Genomic DNA, 25389 nt, shown 5'->3' on the forward strand with positions numbered 1-25389 from the left:
ATGTTCTGCACTATAATCATCTATTTGTTTCTCCAGAGCATTACTCATATTATTCCTTCGTATATCCAACTGGTGCTCTGTGATCTGTTCTTTCAACCTTCTAGTTGACTTATTGATATAAAAAAGCAGAACATTTTGTGCAGGTAGCTAAATATACTCTATTAATTCTATTACATGTCGAGGCACAGTTAAAAATAATAAATTACAGGGTAAATGAATTCATTTTTAATTATTAAGACCTTATAATAAATACAGTTGTGACATGGGAAGGTCCTATATTTATTACTTATTATTTTTACCAGCATATTTCGTATCTTTATAAAAAAAGTTTTTTTCTTCAAGCTGTCACAACTTCTATATGCAAAATTAGGTTTATTGCCAATGTACTCTTTTAACTCCAGCATGGCCTCTAATATTCCCAGCTGTTTGAAACCATATTCTTAACCTCATTTGTTCTTTTACTATATGTTGTAACATAGCAAACATTATCAGACTTACCCTTTTGCGTTAGGCTTTCCTCACGGTTCATAGCCTGAGCAAAGAAAGGTTTTGCTAAACTCTTCCATTTATAGCTTTGTTAATCTGAATAGATAAGAATTAAATTGAAGGTTATTTAAAGGATATCTATCTATACTTAACAAGTTACCACATGCCATTTCAACTAAGTTTATTGCTGGGATATGTTTGCTTCTCTCTCCTGCCTGGTGTACAGTGAATAATAATTTTCTTCAAACACTCTACTATCTCTATTTTTAATACTTTGCTCTTTTGCCCCAGTTTTAACAGGATCAACTGTTTGTGCTGGTATGATTGCATCTTTACCAGTATAGGTCTTGGATGCTTTATCATGGCAAGGTTTGGAGCATGCACATAGTATGCCCTTTTAGTTATCAAATCTTGCTTATGAATACCAGTCCAGTTGCTTATTTGTGCATCCATAAAATTAGTAGAGTCTGTTCCTTCCAATTTCTCTGGTACAGCAGAAAATCTCGGGTTTTCCCTGCATGCTCTGTCCTCTAACATTGCTATTTTTTTGGAAATATTTCTTCCTGAGCACTCTCATACTCAGACAGCATTTGTTTTATTTCTTCCTATGATTTTTTTTTCAGTTTTATCAGTTCATTTGAATAGTTCTTAAAAGCTCCTCCCATTTCCCAGCCTTTTGTTATTGAGTTGATATACTCCTTCGATGTTCTATTTATTATAATCAGCACATTTAATTGATTTTGTCTGCTAGATTACTGGAAGCCATGTCTTGCACCAAAGGTAGAGCTTGAATTGCTTTTGCTGAACAGTTGCAGGATTCTTCCCATTCAGTGTTTTCTCTTTAGCTTTTCTAGCTGATTTTCTTTCAGGCTGTCTAAGTTTCTTCTTTGCTGGTATCCAGGCAGCATACTTACTAGACATTAACTGAATTTACTAAAACTGGCAGAGTTAATGGCCCTTATCACTCAGTTTATTTTTTCAAACTGGGAGAGATAAATATGCAGCCATTTTAGAAGTCTGAAGAAATTCATCCTATATCATTATGTCATCTGCATGCTTTTGTCACAACATCTTCAAGAAAAAAAAACACTGCAGAGGGCCTGCTCGGGGTTAAAATTTAAGCCATCAGGACCACAGAGATGCTGTCCTGAATGTTTGAGGACAGTTTCTTCAGACATTACTGGGAGAAAGTAGAGACATAATTAAAGAGAGAGAGACTGCAAGGGCTTTCTGAAATGAATATCAAACATTATCAATGAAAATAATATGATGACTACTAAACAACATATCTGTACTATACAATGCTATTCTGAGAAACAAAACTATCCTAAAAAGGCTTTAGTGTGACAATACCTGGCCTCAAAAATAATAGTTCAGAGGCAATCCAATGTCAGAATGTTTTGTTTGCTGGAAAAGATATAGCAGCTGTTGATTGTATCTACAGGACCATAATGAGGGGTACCAAGGCAAATGCCATTTCCAATAAAATAAGTAATATATATATATATATATATATATATATATATATATATATATATATATATATATATATATATGGCATTCACCTATAGTGTTAAAAGTTTTTTTGGGGGGCATAGCACATCAACACAGGCGCACACACTATGTTTGGTTACTGAAAAGAAATATCTGTGAATGGCTAAATAACAAAACTAAGGCATCAAAACGTAACATTACAGAACACGGATGATGTCAGAAAATCATTCATCGAATGGACATAGTTGCCCGACATCCAAAATGCAACCAACCAAGGTTGGGAGCATTGACCCCCACACCCCCCAATGTGGGAGGCTGTACCCTCCAAACCCCATTAACTATATATACCAACTCTGAGATCACATTACAGTGGGGAAAAGGGAAAATTTAAAAGGTTTCCTTCACTTACCTTATGCATTGAATTACTTCCTGGGTGTTGGCCCACTATAGCCATTCGATGAATGATTTTTCGAAATAATCCATGTTTGGTAATGTTGTGTTCAGATGTTTTACATTTGCTATTTAGCTGTCCGCGGATATTTTTTTCAGTAACTGAACATGGACCCACACACACATGAAGGGGTCTCTTCCATCTATTTGCCTCTTGTCTTATCATATATCATAGTCAACTACCAGGTTACTGCATTTTGGGGTCAGGGAGATTACTGCAGCAGCAACTCTCATTAATAACATTATTGATGTATTACACATTGTCCATGCCATTGTGTCCTTTTCTCCTATTGCTTTCAAGTAGTTTTGTTTGTCACTTGAATAGTAAAAGCTGTGTTATCCTTTTTTCACAGATGTTGTCTAAACTTTGCTGGTATTTCACATTAAGAAAGAAAGGCTGTGAAATGATGACTAGGCCATAATAGTAAAAAACAAGTGATAGATCTTGCATTGCATTGATAATATTCATTGTGTTGTTTGGCCTGAAAAACTGACTTTTTCAATTTTTTAGTGTCATGTACCAGTTAATGTTTTGAATAGAGCTTTCTTGTTTGTTACCTATGTTGTTGTTGTCTTTCGACTTTTCCCAGTTAGGGGTCACCACAGCGGAACTCCAGTCTGCTAATGATTGGCAGTAGATTTTGACGAACGCCAAGGTGTCTATGTTCAACCTTCAATGAAGGCACACCCATTTACGCATGTCTTTCGAATGCCCACCCAACTGCAGGGAGGACATGCAGACTCCACACAGAATGCACTCCCCGCACTCCAGCCGAGAATCAAACGGGAGAACCTCTTGCTGTGAGGCAACAATGCTACCGCTGCACCATTACCCATAAAGGCAATAAATACTTTAATGGAGATTTCATAATCAGAATTATTAAAATGTGTTTCTTGAACAGAAATATTTCAGATATGGTGCTTCTAATACCTGTACAAGTTAAGATAGGAAAGCTTCAGTATTTTCCACTAACAAGGCTCATTGTCAGGCAGTGTTGGTCATGTGACGTAGCAAGATGCTGAGAGATGAATAATCTGCATAATAGTAAAAGAATAAAAGACCTTAAATATGAGAGATGTCATTCACACTGTTAAAGGTTTACAAGAAATAGTTTATATTCTTCATAGATGAGGAGCTATATCAGTTGAATATGCAACAAATCACAGATAGAGAATTTATGTCTATTGGATATGAAATAAATAAATAATTTGTGTTCATAACAGATGGAGAATTTGTAATCACTGGTCATGTTAATAAAATCAAAAATAAAAAATTAGAAAAGTATTGGAGAATGTTCTAAAACATCCTATGGCCTGACAGATAGCAATTTACTGATTTGTTGTGTGTGTGTGTGTGTGTGTGTGTGTGTGTGTGTGTGTGTGTGTGTGTGTGTGTGTGTGTGTGTCTGTGTGAATGACATCTCTCATATTTAAGGTCTTTTACTCTTTTACTATTATGCAGATGTATTCATCTCTCAGCATCTTGCTATGTCACATGACTAGCACTGCCTGACAATGAGCCTTGTTAGTGGAAAATACTGAAGCTTTCCTATCTTAACTTGTACAGGTATTAAAAGCATCATATCTGAAATATTTCTGTTCAAGAAACACATTTTAATAATTCTGATTGTGTGTGTGTGTGTGTGTGTGTGTGTGTGTGTGTGTGTGTGTGTGTGTGTGTGTGTGTGTGTGTGTGTGTGTGTGTGTGTAGAATTAGTCATAACTGGCTGTAGTTTAGATTTGCTTTTTGGTGATTTGTAAAATGTGGTTGTATCGTGTTCAGGAATAAATCTGCTTGACATAACAAGACTTTGCATGCAGAAGACTTATTTGAATATTAACAACTACTTGTTAAATATGTCATATATTTATTATGTCATTTATTGTTAGGATAGTACATGAAACTAGGACCTACTGACTTTCATAATATTCATGAGTTTTCTCATTTCTTTTATTTTCTTATATTTTCCTTTTAATTTTTTCTACTATAAAATACTTTTTCTGATTACCGTCCATTGGACCAGTAACCAAGGAGTCTCACTTCTCACCACTGACAACAGTGGGGTACATTCACTGTGAGGATGATGAGTACACACACAGTATTTCCAGATGCAGCTCTCTGCATCAAGTGCAATTTCCCTTAAGAGCACACAGAGACCACAGTCATTCCGGAGCTGGTTTCTCACTCTTCCTCCAGATCCCCAGTAAGACTCCCCACTAGCACAGCTATAGAGTTGAGATCTCAGCTCAGTGACCAAGCCAAGACGCCCAGCACCCTCTCTGTCCAGCTAGTGCTTTGTGTCCCTGCCCAAGAAGCTGACACACACATACACTTTGAAGTTTGATTTCCATACACACATACCTGAGAAAGGCTGGCAGAGGTTTATTAGCTATGCCTCCCTTCTGCCCAGACTACAAGGTAGTTATTACTGCCATCAGTCACTCCTTGTCAGCTACCTTAAGGACCTTAACAAAGGGTATCCAATTTTACTGTGTAATATTAATATTAACATAAATGGTAATTTAACCAAGAGTAAAACTATTAGGAGTGTTCCACACAGTGTCCCCAAATAAATATGCAAGTACTCTCAAAACCTATCTATCCTTACACAGGGCAACCACAATTAAAGGTTTAAATATATTTAATAATGAATAATAAAAGACCAAGACAATACTAGGTATACATTCACAGTGACATCAGAGTTCAAAATCATAGGAAATATTTAAAACAACATTGCAGGTCAGTCTCAAATAAATAAATACAAATATCTAAACTAAGCTTCACTATATTCCTGACTGTATCTAAGATAGTTACTATAATCTAAGAACTCACTAATAGAGCAAGGCAATTGTGATGAATGGATTTTCTAGTTGTTGTCCAGTCCAGGACAGAATGCAGAATACTCTGTCTTACTAAGAGACGTCTCAAACTAATACCTCAAATGTTACTGCTAGGATAGCTTGCAGAATGATATCCCTTCTTGTTATCTGACTTCTAGTCCCCAGGCCAAAACCCCCATGGCAGTATTCAGCATCTACCTGTAAAAATATACAGACAAGGGCTTCTCCTCAGATCTCTGTCAGATGCTGGAAGTCATAAAACAATTGCATTCCTTCATGCTTTCAAGACTAGTAATTAGTTCACCCTAAAGACAATACAAAAAGTTTCCTAATACAGACATTGTGTCTTTTGCTGCATTGAAAACTGAAAGATACCGGGCAGGATTCATGAATCCTCCATGTAAGACTTAATAAGTCTTACACGGAGCCTGCAGTTGAACAGTATGATGCCAGAGAGCCATGAATATTCATGAGGACACGCTGACTCATCAGTAACTCTTACACAGACTGAGTATGAAAGCAGGGGCGTGTCCAACTGCTGAGCAGTCTAAATGGTCACGCCCCTGCAAGTTGTTACAAAGCACAATGTCAGCACACAAGAGCAAGGTCGCTCAAATGTACTTGCACCCAACAGCACACTCCCTGACACTGGAAACCCCAATCAAAGTTATAAAACGTAAAATATTATTTTTTTTATTTTTAATCCACGATATAGCTGCCTGCATATCTCTCAACCTCTTAGAATAAGAAATCTGGACAAAGCCATTAAAAAACTGGTACAAATAGGGACATGTATTAAATATTGCTCTTACAAATTAGAAAGTTGATAGAATAACAGGTTTTGCATTAGTATGCATGCTCTGTATGATATGAAGTCTAAAACTCAAATGTCTGTCATTATTTTCTAACTTCAATCTTTAATAATTTGCCAGAAAGCCACAATTTTATGAAAAATGGACCAAAAATATAAGGCAAAAATGTGGACATTCTGTGAAAATCTGTACAGTTGAGAGGTATGGCTGCCCGTATTTGCACGTGTGTGTGCCCATTGCCTAACCACAGTTAGCAATTGTGGCAGTGAATAGCATATAAGAACTAATTATTCAAAATCTGCCAAGTAACAGTAGTGTAATGGTTGAGCATTAGCCTAAAGAGTAGGCATTCAAGGTTCGAGTCCCTCCACTAACCTTTTTATTTTTTTGTTCCAAATCAGTATATGAAATAATACCTGACATATATGATTAAAATATTATAAAAAGCAGTGAAATGGCCAATTTACTATTGAAGAAAATATATATTTTAAAGGCTCCAGATTTAAGCAGTGCTTTACCCAGCTAAATAGGGTTGCCCAAAGTTTAGCAGCGCTTTATCCAGTGCAATGTGTATGTGCGGACGTGCACGCAGCGCCAACCAGGGCACTGTAGGGACACATATCCTACACAACGGTATCATACAGACAGATGCCTGTCATCTGATACATGCTGTATAGCAGTAAGCCGACTATGGCATAGTCATCCACATGTACTATACTTACGATCCCGTCAGTACCACATAGGTGGTAGCCTTCAACATGTATGTTGGGTACCAATGTGTACATACAGCCTCATGTTATGTCATGTGTCCCTTGGTATTGTGGAGTTCCAAGGTGTACCACATGAGACATTAGAGACCTGGATGCATATCCACAAGGCGGTTGTACACCTATAAAGACTGTCTATTATTGTCAGTCGTTGTTGTGTATGAACATGTCTGACATATACCCCAGGCATATACCCTCACTCACACTACTGTTAAGTAACTGTCATGGGTGTGTGTGGCACAGATGACCCTGGCCACGGATCACAACAGTGGATGACCCTGTCACATACATACATATGTGACCTACGATCTGAGAAACAGCGGCACAACCTGTCAATGGCAACAAATGTATTCATGTAGTATGCAGGCTTCACACCTATGTACTGATTAAGGGAACATATACACATATATATTTGCCACGCAGATACCTGATGTGTGCAATGCACTTACTGTTGTAATCATAATATGTCATAACATAGTAAAAGCAAAACCCACACCACATTGTCCAAGAGTGACACACACAGAGTCAGCACTTACAGGATGCAAGCCCCTGCCAAAGTATGTTACGACACTAGAGAGAGACGCATTAGCACAGCGTACTATTTGCTTTATTGGGTGGCTTCTCTTCTCCTTCTGTATTTCTAGGGTGGTGACATCATCAGTCTTTCCAAAGAGGAATATACATCTTTAGTGTGTTTTCCCAGTCTTCAAAAAGGCTACCCCTTTCAAACAGAATTGCACACACACACACAGTCAGTGCTTACAGGATTCAAACCATCTACTTATGTTAGACGACTACAGAGACATGCATTAACACAGCACGCTATATGCTTTACTGGGCATTTTTTTTACACCTGCTATACTTGTAGGATGCTGACATCACCAGACTTTCCAAAGAAGAATGTAACTCCTTCATTGTGTCTACAAAAAGGCCACTCCTCTCAAAGGATGTAATACACATACACAACACCCCCCATAGACATATATTCAGCATTTGCAGGTTTCAAGCCCCTACTTATGTATGTTATGATACTACAGAAACAGGTATTAACATGCCGTGCTATATGCTTTATTGGGCATTGGTCTACACCTGCTTTACTTGTAGGATGCTGACATCACCAGACTTTCCAAAGAAGAATGTAGCTCCTTCATTGTGTCTACAGTCAGGCCACTCCTCTCAAAGGATGTGACACACATACATAATACGCCCCCATACACACACATTCAGCATTTGCAGGTTTCAAACCCCTATCTATGTCATGATATTACAAAGACAGGGATTAACACGGCACGCTATTTGCTTTACTGGGCATTTGTCTCCACCTGCTATACTTGTAGGATGTTGACATCACCAGACTTTCCAAAGAAGAATGTAGCTCCTTCATTGTGTCTACAGTTTACTCCTCTCAAAGGATGTGACACACATAAACAACACCCCTCCATACACATTCAGCATTTGCAGGTTTCAGACCCCTACCTAACTATGTTATGATACTACAGAGACAGGCATTAAATTAGCACGCTATATGCTTTATTGGGCATTTGTCTCCACCTGCTATACCTGTAGGATGCTGACATCACCAGACTTTCCAAAGAAGAATGTAGCTCCTTCATTGTGTCTACAGTCTACAAAAAGGCAACTCCTCTCAAAGGATGTAACACACACACACACACACACACACACACACACCATTTGCAGGTTTCAAACCCCTACCTAACTATGTTATGATACTACAAAGACAGGCATTAACACGGTGCACTATATGGATGTTTCTTTTTCACCTGCCACATTTGTAGGTTGCAGATATCTTCTGTCTGGTCATGTTAATGTCTGCAGTACTTGCAGGAATGAGCCATGTGTGTTGGAAGGTGTCCAATAGCTCTGTGTGAGTCAGCTGGACAGGTGTATGGGTGATTGTATGTTTGGCCATGGGATATCTTCTGTGTCCCTGCTACACAGATGCACAATGGACTGTACATATATGGGCTATCTTGTGTGACCAACTTTTCACATGCACAGTATTCAACTTGGACATGTTGCACATGCCAGACACACTCTGTCTAGGTGTGTACATGCCCTAGGGCAGATAGCCTAGGATCAGACTCTGCACCTATGATAATGTTCAGGATTCACACCTGTTTATTGATGATACCCTTTGCAGGTGTTTATCATCTTCGTTTCCCCACTTTCTATGAACAACTTAGGTATCTGCAGCAAAGATGTGATTATGACAAGGTTCGACTATATTGTATATGTGTCTATTGTCATATAGCTGTGTGCACAGGCCAGATTGCAGGATAGTGTGTGGTTCCTGGGTTAACACCTGTAACTGCCTGATAGGTACAGACCATTGCTATACTCTGACATAGCCTATGTGTGTGAGCATGCCCAGTGTAACCTTTCAGAATGTTGCTGACTGAGTTCCACTACCATAGTTGATTTATTCAACGTTTTACCTGTAGCTAAAAGGCTTGTAGTCTGCTCATCTACAAAATAAAACACCCCTCTCAGTCTCGAGCCACAGACCTTGGGCACACTAGACTGCATGAATTATTACTAAGCCACAGCAGATATAAAATAATTTGATGTTGTAATAAATATATCATTCCTTACAATGAAGGAATGTAAAGGAATAATAAAAAGGCCATTAGACAAAGCCTGTTCTGTGAATCCTTAACAGACAGTGTTGTGGAATTGCATTACATGACAGTGATAACAGAAGCAGTCATTCTAGCGAACAATAACGTTACAGAGGCACTTTACAAACCACACACAGTATCAGGGCACTACAAACACTAGCATATCTGAGTGGGGCAGATGCCATAGCTCTTAAATATGTTCTATGCAAGTTCATGATTGTGCAATGTATGTTAGCTGTGTCAGTCTCACTCCCTCTAGAAAGTATTGCCGTCATGTATAGAGGTGGGGAATTACACGATGAATACTGACATTAATAACAGTAGACACTGCTTGCAACTGCAGCCACTAACATTTTTTTTTGGTCAGTTAAGCTTTTTAAGTACTCACTTCTCTTAGTAAACTCCAGTGTTGCAGTGTTTCTTGACAGAAACATAATGGGCTGTTGTTTTCAGAGTTTTAAGTGCTGGGCTGGGCTAGGTTTGTGTACTGCCTGTGTGATTGCCTGATTCTGATTATTTCCACCTGCTAGCTCTGCTGACTCTCCCTGGTTAACTTCCTACTGTTTGTTGTGCTTCCTTTTCCCTTTCCATTCCCTCAGGGGGGTGGACACAGTGTGCACCTTCTATTTCTTGACTTTAGCTAGGATACCTACTGACACACCTCTTCCAGTGATGAGCAACTGACAGCTAACACATGCCACTCTGCTCCAATGAGATTAGCTTCTTTCATACATACCCCCCTCATGATGTCACCTATATCCTAGTCTGTTACTCCCCTTATCCTAGTCTTACACTCCACTGACTGTGCTCATTTGCTATGTAGACTTGGGATTCACTATCTTTACCCTCATTTGCATAGGATTGCCTACTAATGCCTGGTTACATCTCTTAGACTGGGTTCTCCCCTTAGCAACCCCTACTCGGTAGCCATGTTGTCTTCAGCCTGCCATTGTCTTGCATTGTACATTACAAATTCACATAAAATCCACATTTGTGGATTTTTATTATTAGTTTTCTGGTTTTTAGAGCACAGCCCATTAGTGCAACGTTGCGCTACGCTTAAACATCGGAAATCGGACAAAAAAAATAAATTAATTTTTTTTTCATTTTGCATCAAGAAACATTGCCAATGGCCATATATTTGTCCATTGGCATGCTTCCTCTACTGGATGCAACCTTTATTTTGAGCTGTCATGGCTCCGTTTTGCTATTTGCAGAATGGTACTCAGTTGTCAACTGAGTACATTTATGCAGATAACACTACTCTTACTCGGACAGGTTCGGGTTTCCTGAATCTAAAATCTACCTCATTTGCATGCCTTTCAGCTGCAATTGAGGTAATTTGCATGTCCCGGCCCTGTCCGTGTAAGAGATGTGTTAGGAGCTCTCTTGCACACCCCTGCAGGCTGTTCCTGGATCGCTCGTCGGACATGATGGCTGCATGGAGTCTTACTCTACTCTTAGACTCCATGCAAGCCGTCGTGGATCCAGCCCACCATCTTTTATGGCTTAGCCATAAAGTAATTAAATTTCAGTTATTTTTCTGAAGTTTGCTGGATTGAAGTTGACCTCTTGTATTCCAGTTTCCACTGTTAAAATATATACATTTAAAGAGTTACAATAGTGCATGTACATTTCTGTTCTCTTCCAGTAGGCACACTGTGGATCTATTTTAAACACAAACACCTTTTCAATACACACGTCTATACAAGCAGTTTGATATACGCATGACATACAGTTCTAATACATTTATAACACAAGCATCTTATAAATGATTTTGATATTCACCAATGACATATAATTATTTACAAAATTGCGACTAAGAGTGTGAGACCTCAAGGAATTATACTTTCTATACTATGATTGCAGCACTGTGGTTGTCTTTCTATACCTGAAATATTTATTTTCTTTTTTAAATAAAATATTTGTTGACTTCTTTTATAATTGATTTAAAAATTAAGGATGCTGCTTTATGGAGGGCGCATTGCATTGGACGTATTTAGCAATATACATTTGTAGTAAAAAATGTATTTTCTATTGGGAGTATTTTATTTACAATTCTCAGTGAGTACATGGTAAAACAGCAATAACACAGTGACTGACTATCACAAAGCTAAGTACAGAGATGTAAAATGATATATAATCCATAAAAGGATATTATTAATGCACAGCTTGGTACTATATGTATGTAACAGTTTCTTGTTCATTTAAAACTACTTTACAGAAGCTGGAAGCAGAAATACTACATTCTGTTTTTGCAGGTGTCTTAGCCCCTGCACACCCATGTAGTATGGTCTCAGGGTTAGTATATTTGTTAGAAGGGTATATGGACAGTTCCCACATTGGGAGGTGTGATGGATTTCCCCACTGTCATTAACCATTGATGCTCACTACTTGTTTTATTTATGGTTCTAAGATATTGATTTCAGTAAGTACAGGAATTTGGTAGACAGTATTACCTATACATGACTACCTCTAAAATATTACAAACAACTTGCATCATCTATATAAGGATTTTTTTTTTGTAAGTGTACTTTAGTTTATGCAAAACCAACTAATTTATTTATTTATTTTTTTGTACAGAGTAGTTTTACTCAACAAATTTCCTGAAAACTGAAAGAAACAACAAAATACAGGAAGAAACTATTGCAGAAAAGAGGAAAATCCCACGATGCAAAAAACTCCCTTACCAGCCTCAGTAAGAAGCTGAGATCCCTCATAAAATCCTCCAAAGCTAGTTACGAAAATAAAATTGCCAAAGATTCCAAAGACAACCACAAGGCATTCTATAGCTATGCCAAGAATCTAAATGGCAATGCTCAGATCTGCTCTGAGCTACAACAGAATGGCATTAAATATACTGATCCCAAGGATATTGCCAATATCCTGGCAGATCGATTCAGTGCAAACTTCACCTCCCTCTCATCCCCTAAAGGGCCCATCTCAATACCGAAAGATTGTCAAATTCCGGTAATAACGCCCACACAGGTAAAAAATGCGCTCTCCAAAGCTAAGAATACAGCATGCATGGGACCAGACGACATTCCAGGCTGTGTACTACATGAACTACAAAATGAACTGGCACCTCACCTAAGTGTCATGTTTAATCATAGCCTCACATCAGGCTTCATGCCCACTGAGTGGCACACAGCTACAGTTATCCCACTCCACAAGGGGGGATCCACCTTGGATCCCAGGAACTACCGCCCGTCAGTCTGACAAGCCTGATCTGCAAGGCCATGGAACGTATTATCATGGAACTTATAAACAAAAACATTGGCAACCTTCAAACACTGGACCCCATGCAGTTTGGGTTTGTGAAGGGCTGCTCTTGTCTCCTGAACCTGATTGACTTCTTTGAATCAGTCTCCAGAGTCATGGACAAGGTTAAGGTGGTCCACACAGCCTATCTGGACCTCGCCAAGGCCTTCGACACCACCCCCCCTCTGGAATCATAGATAAACTTATTAAGCTGGGGATTAATCCCTACATCACTTGATGGGTTGCCAACTGGCTTACTGATAGAACCCATGCTGTAAAAGTAGCTGACTCCAAATCCATATCCAGACAAATGACAAGTGGAGTACCTCAGGGTTCAGTCCTGGGACTGCTCTTGTTTGGCATCTACTTCGCTAAAGTACAGACCATCACCAAGGAACTCTGGCTAACAAAGTTCACAGATGACTGCAAACTGGGATCCATTATTGAATCCCCAAATTATGTGGATATTCTACAAAAGGACCTTACAGAAACAGATGCCTGGTGCCAGAGCCATGGGCTCAAGCTCAATGCCAAGAAATGTATAGTTATCCCCTTTGGGAAAAAAACATGTACCCGTGAATTACCACATAGGTGGCAGTACACTAAACACCAAAAGTGAGATAGGAGACTTAGGGACACAGGTGGACAGTGGTCTCACCTTGGATAGCCACATCGTCACAGCAGTCAGGAAATCCTTCTATGTGGCACACCTCATCACTAAGGGCTTTTCATCCAGGAAAAAAGGAGGTCATTGTCCCACTGTACTCATCCCTCATTAGACCCATTATAGAATACAATGCCCTGTTTGGTATGTACCTCTCAAGACATCTGCAACAACTGAAAAGGCTGCAGAAATACCTCACTAAAAGAATCACAGGCCTAAAGCAGATGCCCTATGCTGACTGTCTAAAAAAAACCCACCTATACTCTGTTACATATCGTCTACTCAGAGGCAATCTCTGCTTAACATACAAGGCCATGTCAAACCCAGAACTGTTGGACAAGCTACACTTAAAGAAATCCCAATCCCTCAGAGACACACACTCCAGGGATCTAAACCTTGTTATTACAATGAACAAAACATGCTGGAGGGATAGGTTCCTGACCCAGAGACTCCCCAGACACTGGAATAGACTGCCCATACATATCAAGTAGAGCACCTCTTTGGCCCTCTTCAAAAGGAACCTTGATGATTGGATGGGAGATAGGAAATTCGCCCCGGGATCACATCAGTCGCCTTGCTAGACAGGGGTCCAGGGAAGTAAATACTGTGGGAAGAAATAGCCAGGGTATTTTTATGGCTAGGCTTGTATAGGCCCTAGGGCCGATAGCCTAGTACCAACCTACGAACCTATGAACCTATGAAATAATATAATTTTTTCTCGTTTTAGTATATTTAAATTAGCAACATAATTATATTTGTATAAACATTCATTTGCAAATTATGTTATAGTGAAATATTCCCTGTTGCTTTTTCCCTCATTTGTATGTAGCTCATACACTAAATACAATGTAATGGAACTAGTAGCATATTTACTGAGTTCTGCTGAGTTGCTGGGCTGCAAATTTTACATGATTTAGAAAAGTACAAATACTTAGCATGCATAATCATGAATTAGAACAAATTAGAGTATGTTATCATTTATATAGCATATTCTCTCTCTTTTTCCTGTTTATGTACCATGTGGTACATGGGACAATGAGTACCTTACAACACTCATTGTTTCTGTAGCAGTTATGGGTTTTAAGGGCTCAGATTGCTAGCCAAAGGCCCGACCCTCCTCAGAAGGCACACCAGACACACTCACATGCACACACTCTCACCTAGGGCCAATTTAGAGTGCCTAATCCACCTACTGAATGCCTTTGGAATGTGGGAGGAAACTAGTGTACCAGGAGGAAACCCATGCGAACGCAGGGAGGACATGCAGACTCTGCACAGAAGGCACTCCAGCTGAGAATCGAATGAGAGAACCTCTTGTTATAAAGTGACAGCACTAACTGCTATACCAGTGCACCGCCCTATATGGCATATTATGGCATAATATTTAGTTGTGCACTGTGTAAGTATTTGGCTCCAACCTTTTCTCTCAAGAACACTCACTTTAAAGTGGTCTTAAATTAATTTTTCAAATATTGCTCTTTTTTAACACCTTTATAGAATTATCACTTGTGACATAGGTTCTTAACCATATCTGAGACTGGAAACTTGGCAATGTGTTTTTTTATGCTTTTTACTGAATAGAATGTCATCATATTTTGGAGTACACAAGAATAATACAGAAATAATACAGTAATAGGGCAATAGTTTAACAGACAACTGTGCAAAAACTCAACTAGCATCAATATTAAGTGATCTCAGAAATGAAAAAGTAAAGGGGTACAGGGATGGAATCCATGCACATGGAGTGTGGTGGTGGTATTTGCCCTCCATGTAAAACAAATGTCAGACAAAAATTTGTATGTACGCACTCACACTGTTTCTATCACAAAAAATGGTATTCATACTGATGTACCAGCTGAAGAGCAGAAGACCAGTTCTCCACATTACATGAGTATATTTCACTTAATGTTTCATTTTTTAATGTTATGAATTATCGTAGCCTCACCTTGACAGTAGAACCCTGGGAAAATGGTAGCTGTTTTTCTCTCTGCTCAGATTGCCATGAGCCACCAGACTTGGAGTTGCAAACTATAACGTATCCATCTCTTGAATCATCAAAACGAGGGTTGAAATGAAGGGCCAGATCATTGCTATTATTTCCCAAGTTAACGTTGAAGCTGTATCAGAAGACAAATTCGGGCAAAATTATAATCTAAAATCATGCCCAGCAAAGTTATAAATTTCTGGATTTTCAACATTCCATTTTAAAGGAAAATCTTAATTGCACTAACATAGTGACAAATATTACAACTAGCTAAACGTGAAAGAAGCATTACTGTAAATAATACTGCTAAACTTCAAGAACCAAAATGTTTCTAAGAACAAGCTCAGCAACAAAAACAAACACTGATGTCCAAAATGCATCTGTCCATTGTTTGTGCTTGCACATCCTAGTGTTAGTCTGATGAAGTCTGCTTTGTGCAGACGAAAGCGCTCAATGTTGTTGGATTTATCGAAATATTTGTGATTAAAGAATTTATTCTTGTCTGTTAGTACGGAACTTTTGTTTTTCTACAGTTTAGTCTGGATTTTGCTTAATTCAGGTTAGTGAATTATCATAAAGTTTAAAAACGTAAAATACTACTAAACAAGACACACACTGGAGACAGAATAAATCTATTTAAAACAGTTAGCATCATATAGTGGCATTAGATATATGAAGGCAGACAAAGGACAAGGGCTTGTTATCATGGATAGTAAGGACTACAGTAGTAGTATAAGGAGGTTATTAGCAGACGACGACAAATATTCTAAAGTGTCTAAAGATTTTGTCAGGAAGAAATTTCAGGAATTAGACATTATTTTATTGGATTTGTTATATCAGCAATACATTTCCATTGATTTGTTTGAATATTTGAATGTCGAACAACCCCAAATTACATAAAGATGTGGAGAATCCTCCATTAGGCCCATTGTGTCTGCCTCTTTCAGTAAAACTTCAAACATTTCCATATATTTGGATAAAATATTAAATCCTATAGTGCAAAGTAGTAAGTGGTATCTTACAGATTCATGGATGTTTTTGGATGAACTTCGACATTTTGAGTTCCAGGGAAATGAAACCTTGTTATGCACATTTGATGTTTGTTCTTTATATACAGCTATAGATCAAAATGAAGGAATAGAGTTCATGAGGCTATACTTAAAGTGGAATGCAACGAGGATATTTTTGTACTTTGTAAGCTTATGGAATTGGTATTACACAATAATTTGTTCATGTTTGGAAAGGAAATTTACCAACAGTTGAGTGGGATATTGATGGGAGCACATGTTGCTCCTGTCTTTGCCAATCTGGTCATGTGTTGGTGGGAAGTCACTTTTTTGGAGAAGATGGATTTATTTAAATATGTCAAATATTATAGGCGTTACATAGATGATTTGTTTTTTGCATGAGCTGGTAACAATGAACAGCTTGGTGAGTTTTTCAAAAACATCAATCAGACAGTGGCTTGTTTGCAATTCACTATACGTGGCACAGGTACAAAGGTTCAATTTTTGGATGTGGAAATTGAGATGGATGTTGTTAATAGAACATTTAGAAGTAATATTTTTATTTATTTATTTTATTTATTTATTTATTTATTTAAATAAATTTATTTTTTTATTTAAATAAATAAATAAATAAAAATTGAGATGGATGTTGTTAATAGAACATTTAGAAGTAATATTTTTAGAAAGAAAACCTTTACTAATAATTATTTACATTATGATAGTTTTCATTCTAAGCACATGAAAGTCAATGTTTTTAAGGGACAAGCTATTAGACTGAGTAGAATGGTCAGTGATGACCATCAATTCAAGGTAGAGTTAGATGTCCTTAAACAGTTATTTATTAATCGAGGATATTCTAGTGATATTCTAGAAGACGCATTACAATATATTATACAACACAGGAATGATAAATACTCGCTATACTGAAAACAGGGTTTCAACAAAATAAATTCAGTGAGGATGTAAATAAGAATGATGAGTAGAGGCATGCGTTTCCAATACCTATGAGTATTGATGGGCCTGCAATTAGAAAAGTTATACAAGAGAACTGGAAAATTATTTTGGGTAATGAAGAATTAAGCAAGATTATTGGGATGCAACCAAACTTTATTAATAAAAAAAACTAGAAATTTAAAAGAAATTTTGGAAAATGGACACAGAGATGAGAGCCATAATAGAGTTGTCACACGTTTAGGGACATTTCCCTTTACAAATTGTACAAGATGGGTGTACAAAGTCATTATTTTAAACATATAAAATACACTGTGACAGCTAAGGATAGATATGATTGTCAAAGTGAAGGATTAGTTTATTTAGCAGTATGTTCTAACTGTGAAAATTTCTATAGTGGAAAAACCATTAGAAAGTTAAGATACAGGGTTAGGGAACATTCATTTGCCATTAAGATGAAAGATTTAAGTAATGCCCTAGCCAAACATTCAGTGACGTGTGAAAATTTTAAGAAGTTCACCTTTTTTTGTAATAGAGAAGGTGAAAACAGATGTTTGTAGGTTCATTCAATCACTTCTATGAAAAAATTGAATTGAAATGGCAAATTTTTTTAAGAGCTGATGTAACGCCTGGCATTAATGATAAAGTTTCTGTTAAAAGTTTTTTAAATTATGTTAATTTCTAATTTTTTTGTCATAAAATTTAGTGTGCATGTATTGCAAATGTAGTCATATTAAGAATATTATTATAAGTTTACATTATACACATAGTTTTTTATCAGTAGATATTGTGTTAAGGAAGTGACAGAACTGTTTGGTTGAGTGAACTTTATATTGACATGTCCTTTTAGGATTAATACTAGTAGGAAATGATGTCAAAATAATTGTGGTATAAAAGGAAATGATGTAAATGGTGGATTTTGTAATTCTGAAGAAATTATCATAAAGTAGTGCAGACTGTTTGAGGCCAATCTGACATACATATTCAGCTTTCTTTTTCTTGCAGCTTTACCAGACAAAAATGAAAAATATGCTGGTTTATTAGATACCATATTATAGGTACCTGGGTACTGCTGCAATCAATCAGCAGTAAATGTATCAGTTCAAGAATTACATGAGACCATAAATAAGCATCTCTGCCTTTTGTCGTTCCTAAATAATTCTCCATTAAGGATGTGAAATACAGTGATGTACAAAGAATGCTTTGATTCATGACACCCAATAAAAAATATGCAAATGATTTTGCAAATACATGCAGCTGCAGGGAGACTGCACCCAGCTAGGTAGTGCAAAGAATATTTCTTCAACTTTCTTACTTCTTGACAATCTGTTTGCATGAGAAGAGGTGGTGCAAGACACATGATACATGCCAAATACCAATGCAAAGAACTGAGAAATGAGATGAGATGAAGGTTTTGTGCCCCTGATCACCATTTCACAATTTCTCTTAGATTAAACACACCAACCATAGTCAGAATTGTCGGAAGTCTGCCAGAAAAGTAAGTGAGTTTACTGTTAAAATGCTAATGCAATGGTTAGATTTATTTTCATACTGCAAACAGATACACACATACTATGAAGTGAGACATTACAGTTTAAGGACATTATGACTCTTTTTTCCATTTTCCTAACACTAGTCCCATAATTCCAAACTCTATCAACACCAGCGTGTTGTAGCTACATATCAGCACTAAATGTGGAATGCTAGAACAAACACCTACAGGTCTGTTTGTCAGAAGAGTTACCATGATACAGCACTGCTTAGCAGAGGTCAATCATATAATGTCAGTGGCTTTGGCAGTGCCTCAGGTGCTACTTGTTTAATGTCCACAAATACAGCCAAAATAAAAGCAATTCAGGACCTTGGTAGCCTGTCCTTTTAAACGCTCTCCTCTGCATAAATTTTAGTCTGAAAGGTTTTATTGCCAAATGATTTATAATTGTGTACTGCTCAGCTTTTGCTGGCTAATTGTCTGAGGGAAAAACTGCTGTCCATAATGTGTGTATGCATGTATACATGAGTGTGTGCATTTAATTATTTACATTTATTTATTGATTTCTGATAATCAGTTGGACAAGGTCTATTTTCATTATGGACATGGGGTTAAAGATTCCACATACAGAAATTATATATACATTCATAACATACATTGTTAATTAGTCCTACATGCATAATATAGAACTGTCAGACATGATTACATAGAGTACTATAAAATACAATTATACAATAGTAAGCCAAACCACAAAGCTGTTTAGCACATGTGGTAGGATATGCTTACAGGTTCACTGACTAAAGTACTGAATGTTCCAAAACACATAAGAACTTAAGTAAAGCAGAATATGCCCAGAAGAAGTGATGGATTTTTGTCCTAGTCATGGAACAGAGGGTGGGCAGTCAGTGTGAAGGTATTTAACTCAAATAATGTCATAGCAGAGATAACATATGTTTACTATTGCAAGACCTGCGAAGTGTACTTGAAAAAAAAAAAGCAGAGATTACCATGTAGATGCAGACAAAACTAGGAGGGGGGAAGTAAAAACCTGGGTAAATGTAGAGTCACAGCATGTGGAGGACATCAAGAGCTAAAAGGCAGAAACAGCTTAATAAAAATAAGAATGAGAAGAGAAGAAGTAAAGAGAAGATAGTTTTAAGTAAAAGGCAGCCACTCCAAAGCAGCCAGGTATCAGGAGGCTGGCAGAGAAGTTAACAGATGATATATATTGTGTCATGTTTACATCTGAAGGTAGAAAAAAGCATTACAAAGAAAGGAGACTGAGATATAGAGAAGGCTAGATGGCCACTTATGGGAATTTTGATTTAGGTACAATATTTATATATACATTTGGAGACAAGCATAAGAGTAGAGCAGAATACAAGGCCTCATCTGTCCTAATGCTCTGAGTCCTGATGGTGATTAGTGGTATAAGATCCATACACATGCAACAACTGAAACACCCACAGATATACCTTACTAAAAGGATACAAGGCCTAAACAACGTGTCCTACTTGGAGTGTCGCAAAGTCCTGTCGCCATACTTAATATCCTATAGACTGCTAAGAGGTGACCTGTGTCTGGCATACAAAGCATCCTGCAGTTCATTTCTGATGGATTTACTGTACAACAAGTCTAAAGGCATCAGAAATACTCGATCTAGGGATCTAAATCTCTTCTGCAGCATCAACAGGGATAGCTTATTTTGAGAACAGAAAGGGAAACTGACTGGGCTTAAAATGGCCTGCAAGGGCAACTAGCCTACGACTTACCTATGAATCTATGATGCAGATGTAGCAAAATATTTAATGCTGTTTGTAGTCATTTCTGAATTCAGTGAACACATGCTTGGACAGTTACTGAAAACACTGGATGCATGTAGAATCTTTGTAGGTTATATATATCAACCTCATTTCTGCCTTACCAAAAATCAAGTGAAAGATAATCTTTAATTCTCTTGACAGCCCCTAGTTTTGAGTGGTCTGTTTAACAATATAGTACATATACCGTTGGAAGCATAAGTTATGGCTATTGAATAAGCTGAGCGGTTTCCAACCAGCAACTATTTTACTTATCTATTTATTTATTTATTTACTTATTTCTATATTACATTTGATTATCGGGTATATGGACTGGTCTTCAGACCATTTTCAGCCATGGCCCAGTCCCTTGGGTGACAATAGTAGCAACAGCAGTACAAGTAAGCAAAATTTGAGGGTAATGCAACTCAATGCTAGAAGTCTAAACTTCAGAATGCACTCACTCGAGGCACTCCTTAAAATGGAGAACATCAACATCTGCGCAGTGACAGAGACCTGGTTTAAGGCTCCAGAGAGCACCCATGCATCACCAGGCTATAATTCATACCACACCTTTCAGCCACCTAACCTGGACTGAAACACTAAAGGAGGAGGCGTGTCCATATTCATTAAGGATATCCACATGTCCAGGCTAGTTGCTCAACATAACGCATCCAAAATTATCCAAGTGCAACTAACACTGGGAAATAATGCAATCCAGGTAGTAGCCTGTTACAGATCTCCTGCCATGCCCCAGGATGCCCACTCCACATTTCTTGATATACTAGATAATATTAAGGTACAGCTCAATACCCTAATAATGGGTGAGTTTAACTACCCCACCATCAACCGGAAAAATTACTCATGTACTAACTCATTTGCTCAATGTTTTCTCGAATTCATAAATTCCAATGCCCTGGATCAACTTGTTCATACCCTGTCCAGGGGCAGCAATATCCTGGTCATTGCCAATATGGGCAACTGATGTTCCATGCCAAAGGTCAACTCCTCGCTGGTCATATCTGACCACAAGCTAATCACCCTAGACGTCCATATCCTGTCCCCCCCCCATTAAAGAAACCACCGTAAAAAACTTCTCCAAACCCAACTTTATGCTTCTTAATACAGAAGTGGCAAACTTCACAACAGCCATACCGACAGAAAATAGAGGTACGACTGCTGAATCCTTTACAACTGCACTGTATAAGCCCATACACGAGTGTGTGGATCGTGTTATCTCCAACAGAACCAAGACGCTATCCTCCAAAAAAAGGAAGCCAATCTGGTAGTCCTCTGCCATGAACAAACTCTACAACAGAAGGAAGAAGTTGTTGCAAAAAAGAGTAAAATCCTCTGATTGCAAGAACTCCCTGGTCAGCCTCAGTAAGAAGATGAGATCACTCATAAAATCCTCCAAAGCTAGTTACGAAAATAAAATTGCCACTGATTATAAAGACAACCGCAAAGCATTTTACAGCTATGTCAAGAATCTCAATGGCAACACTCAGATCTGCTCTGAGCTACAGCACAATGGCACTAGATATACAGAACCAACTGATATTGCCAACATCCAGGCAGACAGGTTCAGTGCAAACTTCACCCCCCCAAAGGGCCTTTCTCTATACCAGAAGAATGCAAAGCCCCTGAAATCAAAGAAGCACAAGCAAAGACCACACTCTCCAAAGCCAAGAACACAGCATCCATGGGTCCAGACAACATCCCAGGCTGCGTTCTGCATGAACTAAAGAATGAACTGGCATCCCACCTAAGTACCATATTCAGTCATAGTCTCACTTCAGGCTTTGTGCCTACTGAATAGTGCACAGCGATGGTTATCCCACTCCACAAAGAGGGTGCCACCACGGACCCCGGGAACTACTGCCCCATTAGCCTGATGAGCCTGGTCTGCAAGGCCATGGAATGTATCATCTTGGAGATGATAAACCAAGCAATATTCGAGTGCAATTCCAAAGACCACAATGAAACAAATGATTTTAGCGCTTTCATTCACTGGCTTCATTACATGAACTTCCTCAGAAAAAACAATCCTACATACCCATCCTTTCTTATATACTAATAACTATAAACTCACAGGAAATGACATCAACAAATCATTAAACAATTAATGAATGATATAACATAATTACTACATAATAAATACAATTGCTTTAAATGTACGTTTATCTAACTATCAATAAAAAATTCATGTGTATATCTACACATATATAAAAAATATATTCATATATCTAAAAAATACACATGTAAATGTGACTTCCATATATAAAAAGTATATGTGTTATCACACCATAAACCTATTTGTACACCAGAAAACATTTCAAGTTTATTGACTCATTTAATCCTGGTATTTTATCAGCCCCCAAAAATAACTGCCAAAGTGTTTCTTTGCATTCCAACATGTTATTTAAATCACATCCAAACATGCTCTTATTTGTAAAAACTTTAAGAAGTTTGTATTTACAGTAGTAGAAAAGGTAAAAGAAGTTCCATTTGGAGGTGATTTGAATAATATGTTGGAATGCAAAGAAACATTTTGGCAGTTATTTTTGGGGGCTGATAAAATACCAGGATTAAATGAGTCAATAAACTTGAAATGTTTTCTGGTGTACAAATAGGTTTATGGTGTGATAACACATATACTTTTTATATGTGGAAGTCACATTTACATGTGTATTTTTTAGATATATGAATATATTTTTTTATATATGTGTAGATATACACATGAATTTTTTATTGATAGTTAGATAAAAGTACATTTAAAGTAATTGTATTTATTATGTAGTAATTATGTTATATCATTCATTAATTGTTTAATGATTTGTTGATGTCATTTCCTGTGATTTTATAGTTATTAGTATATAAGGAAGGATGGGTATGTGGGATTGTTTTTTCTGAGGAAGTTCACGTAATAAATCCAGTGAATGAAAGAGCTAAAATCATTTGTTTCATTGTGGTCTTTGGAATTGCACTCGAATATTGCTTGGTTTATTGTTTGGAGTTTGGTCCTTGGTTTTTGTTGAGCGTATCATCTTGGAGCTTATAAACAAAGACATAGGTAACCTCCAAACTCTTGACCCTACATAGTTTGGGTTTGTAAAAGAAGATCATGTATCCTAAACCTGATTAACTTCTTTGAAGCAGTCACCAAAGTCGTGGTCAAGGGTAAGGTGGTACACACAGCCTATCTTGGCCTCGCCAAGGCTTGGGAAAAACACTGTACCCATGAACTACCACATAGGCGAAAGTGTGATAAGAGACCTTGGGACACAGGTGGGCAGTAGTCTCTTCTTTGATAATCACATCGCCACAGTAGTCAGGAAATCCTTCTACATGGCACATCTCATCACAAAGGGGTTCTCCTCCTGAAAAAAAGAGGTCATTGTTCCTCTCTACTCATCCTTCATCAGACCCATTATAGAGTACAATGCCCCATTTGGCATGCATCTTGCAAGACATCTACAACAACTGGAAAGCCCTCAGAAATACCTCACTAAGAGGATTACTGGCCTCAAATAGATGCCGTACGCAGACTGTCTCAAAAAACTCCAGCTCTACTCTGTCGCATATCGCCTACTCAGAGACGACCTCTGCCTAACATACAAAGCCATGTCAAACCCAGATCTGTTGGACATGCTACACTTAAAGAAATCCCAATCCCTCTGAGCCACATGCTCCATGGACCTAAACCTTGCCACCACAATAAACAAAACATGCTGAAGGGATAGATTCCTGTCCTAGAGACTTCCCATGCTCTGGAACAGACTACCCAATCATGTCAAACAAAGCTCCTCATTAGCCCTCTTTAAGAAAAATCTTGACAATTGGATGGGAAATAGGAAATTCACCCCGGGGATCACTTCTGTGGCTCTGCTTGACAGGGGTGCAGGAAAATTATTTACTTGTGTGGCAAAAGCCTGGGAACTTTTTTGGCTAGGCTTATATAGGCCCAAGGGCCGATAGCCTAGTACCTACCTAGGAACCTATGAACCTAGGAACAGTGTAATAGAGAACAGTAGAACATATAGCAATGTGTTACAGAACTTCTAATGTGATAAACAAATGACAGTTAAAATGAGTTAGATACATATACAAATAAGCTACAATACACAAATTCACATTCACTATAAATCATGTATCTGTATTGTTAACTGGTGAAAAGCTATGGTGCTCCATCTTTCTCCTTCTCACCTGGGTTACTATCAGAGTTTTATACGCTCACTCCCTGTAACACAAATGTTTTCATCCAGTAAACGTAGAAGGAGAGGTTTAAGTTATGCAGCAAAATTAGTTAACATTGTGACACATAAAATATATATGTATAAATACAAGGTATCCTCAGCTTTGCAAGTATCTACATAAAAATAAATGCTAATCAGAAGAGATAATATTTTTAACTATTATTTATAAGAATAATATTACAACAGGAAACACACTGAATTACATGTTCACCATGCAAAATGTTACAGTTTACAGAGGAATATATTAAATTACAATTATGATTTTAGATATTTGTTATAGTCCCCTGATATTGCTACTTACTGACTTGGAATTGTTTTAATCAATATTTTCCAAAACCATTAACAATGAAGCATTTTGGTAAAATAATATTTAACAGGATGAGTTATTGTTAATAATTTGTCATAGTCCCCCGATATTGTTACTTGCTGACTTGGAATTGTTTTAATCAATATTTTCCAAAACCATTGACAATGATGCATTTTGGT

At 37.6% G+C, this 25389-nt stretch overlaps 1 protein-coding gene across 2 annotated transcripts in view; it reads right to left on the reverse strand.

Annotated features, from left to right (window-relative positions):
• Positions 1-25389, reverse strand: part of LOC122794650 (galectin-2-like) — a 368840-nt gene that overhangs the window by 87223 nt on the left and 256228 nt on the right. For both annotated transcript variants that reach the window (XM_044063275.1, XM_044063266.1), the window contains exon 3: positions 15360-15531. In XM_044063275.1, the coding sequence (XP_043919210.1) occupies positions 15360-15531 (172 nt within the window). The remainder of the gene's footprint in view (positions 1-15359; positions 15532-25389) is intronic.

The sequence above is a fragment of the Protopterus annectens genome, chromosome 1.part0 (assembly GCF_019279795.1).
Source record: "Protopterus annectens isolate FY-2018-M chromosome 1.part0, PAN1.0, whole genome shotgun sequence".
In the NCBI taxonomy this organism is placed as follows: Eukaryota; Metazoa; Chordata; order Ceratodontiformes; family Protopteridae; genus Protopterus; species Protopterus annectens.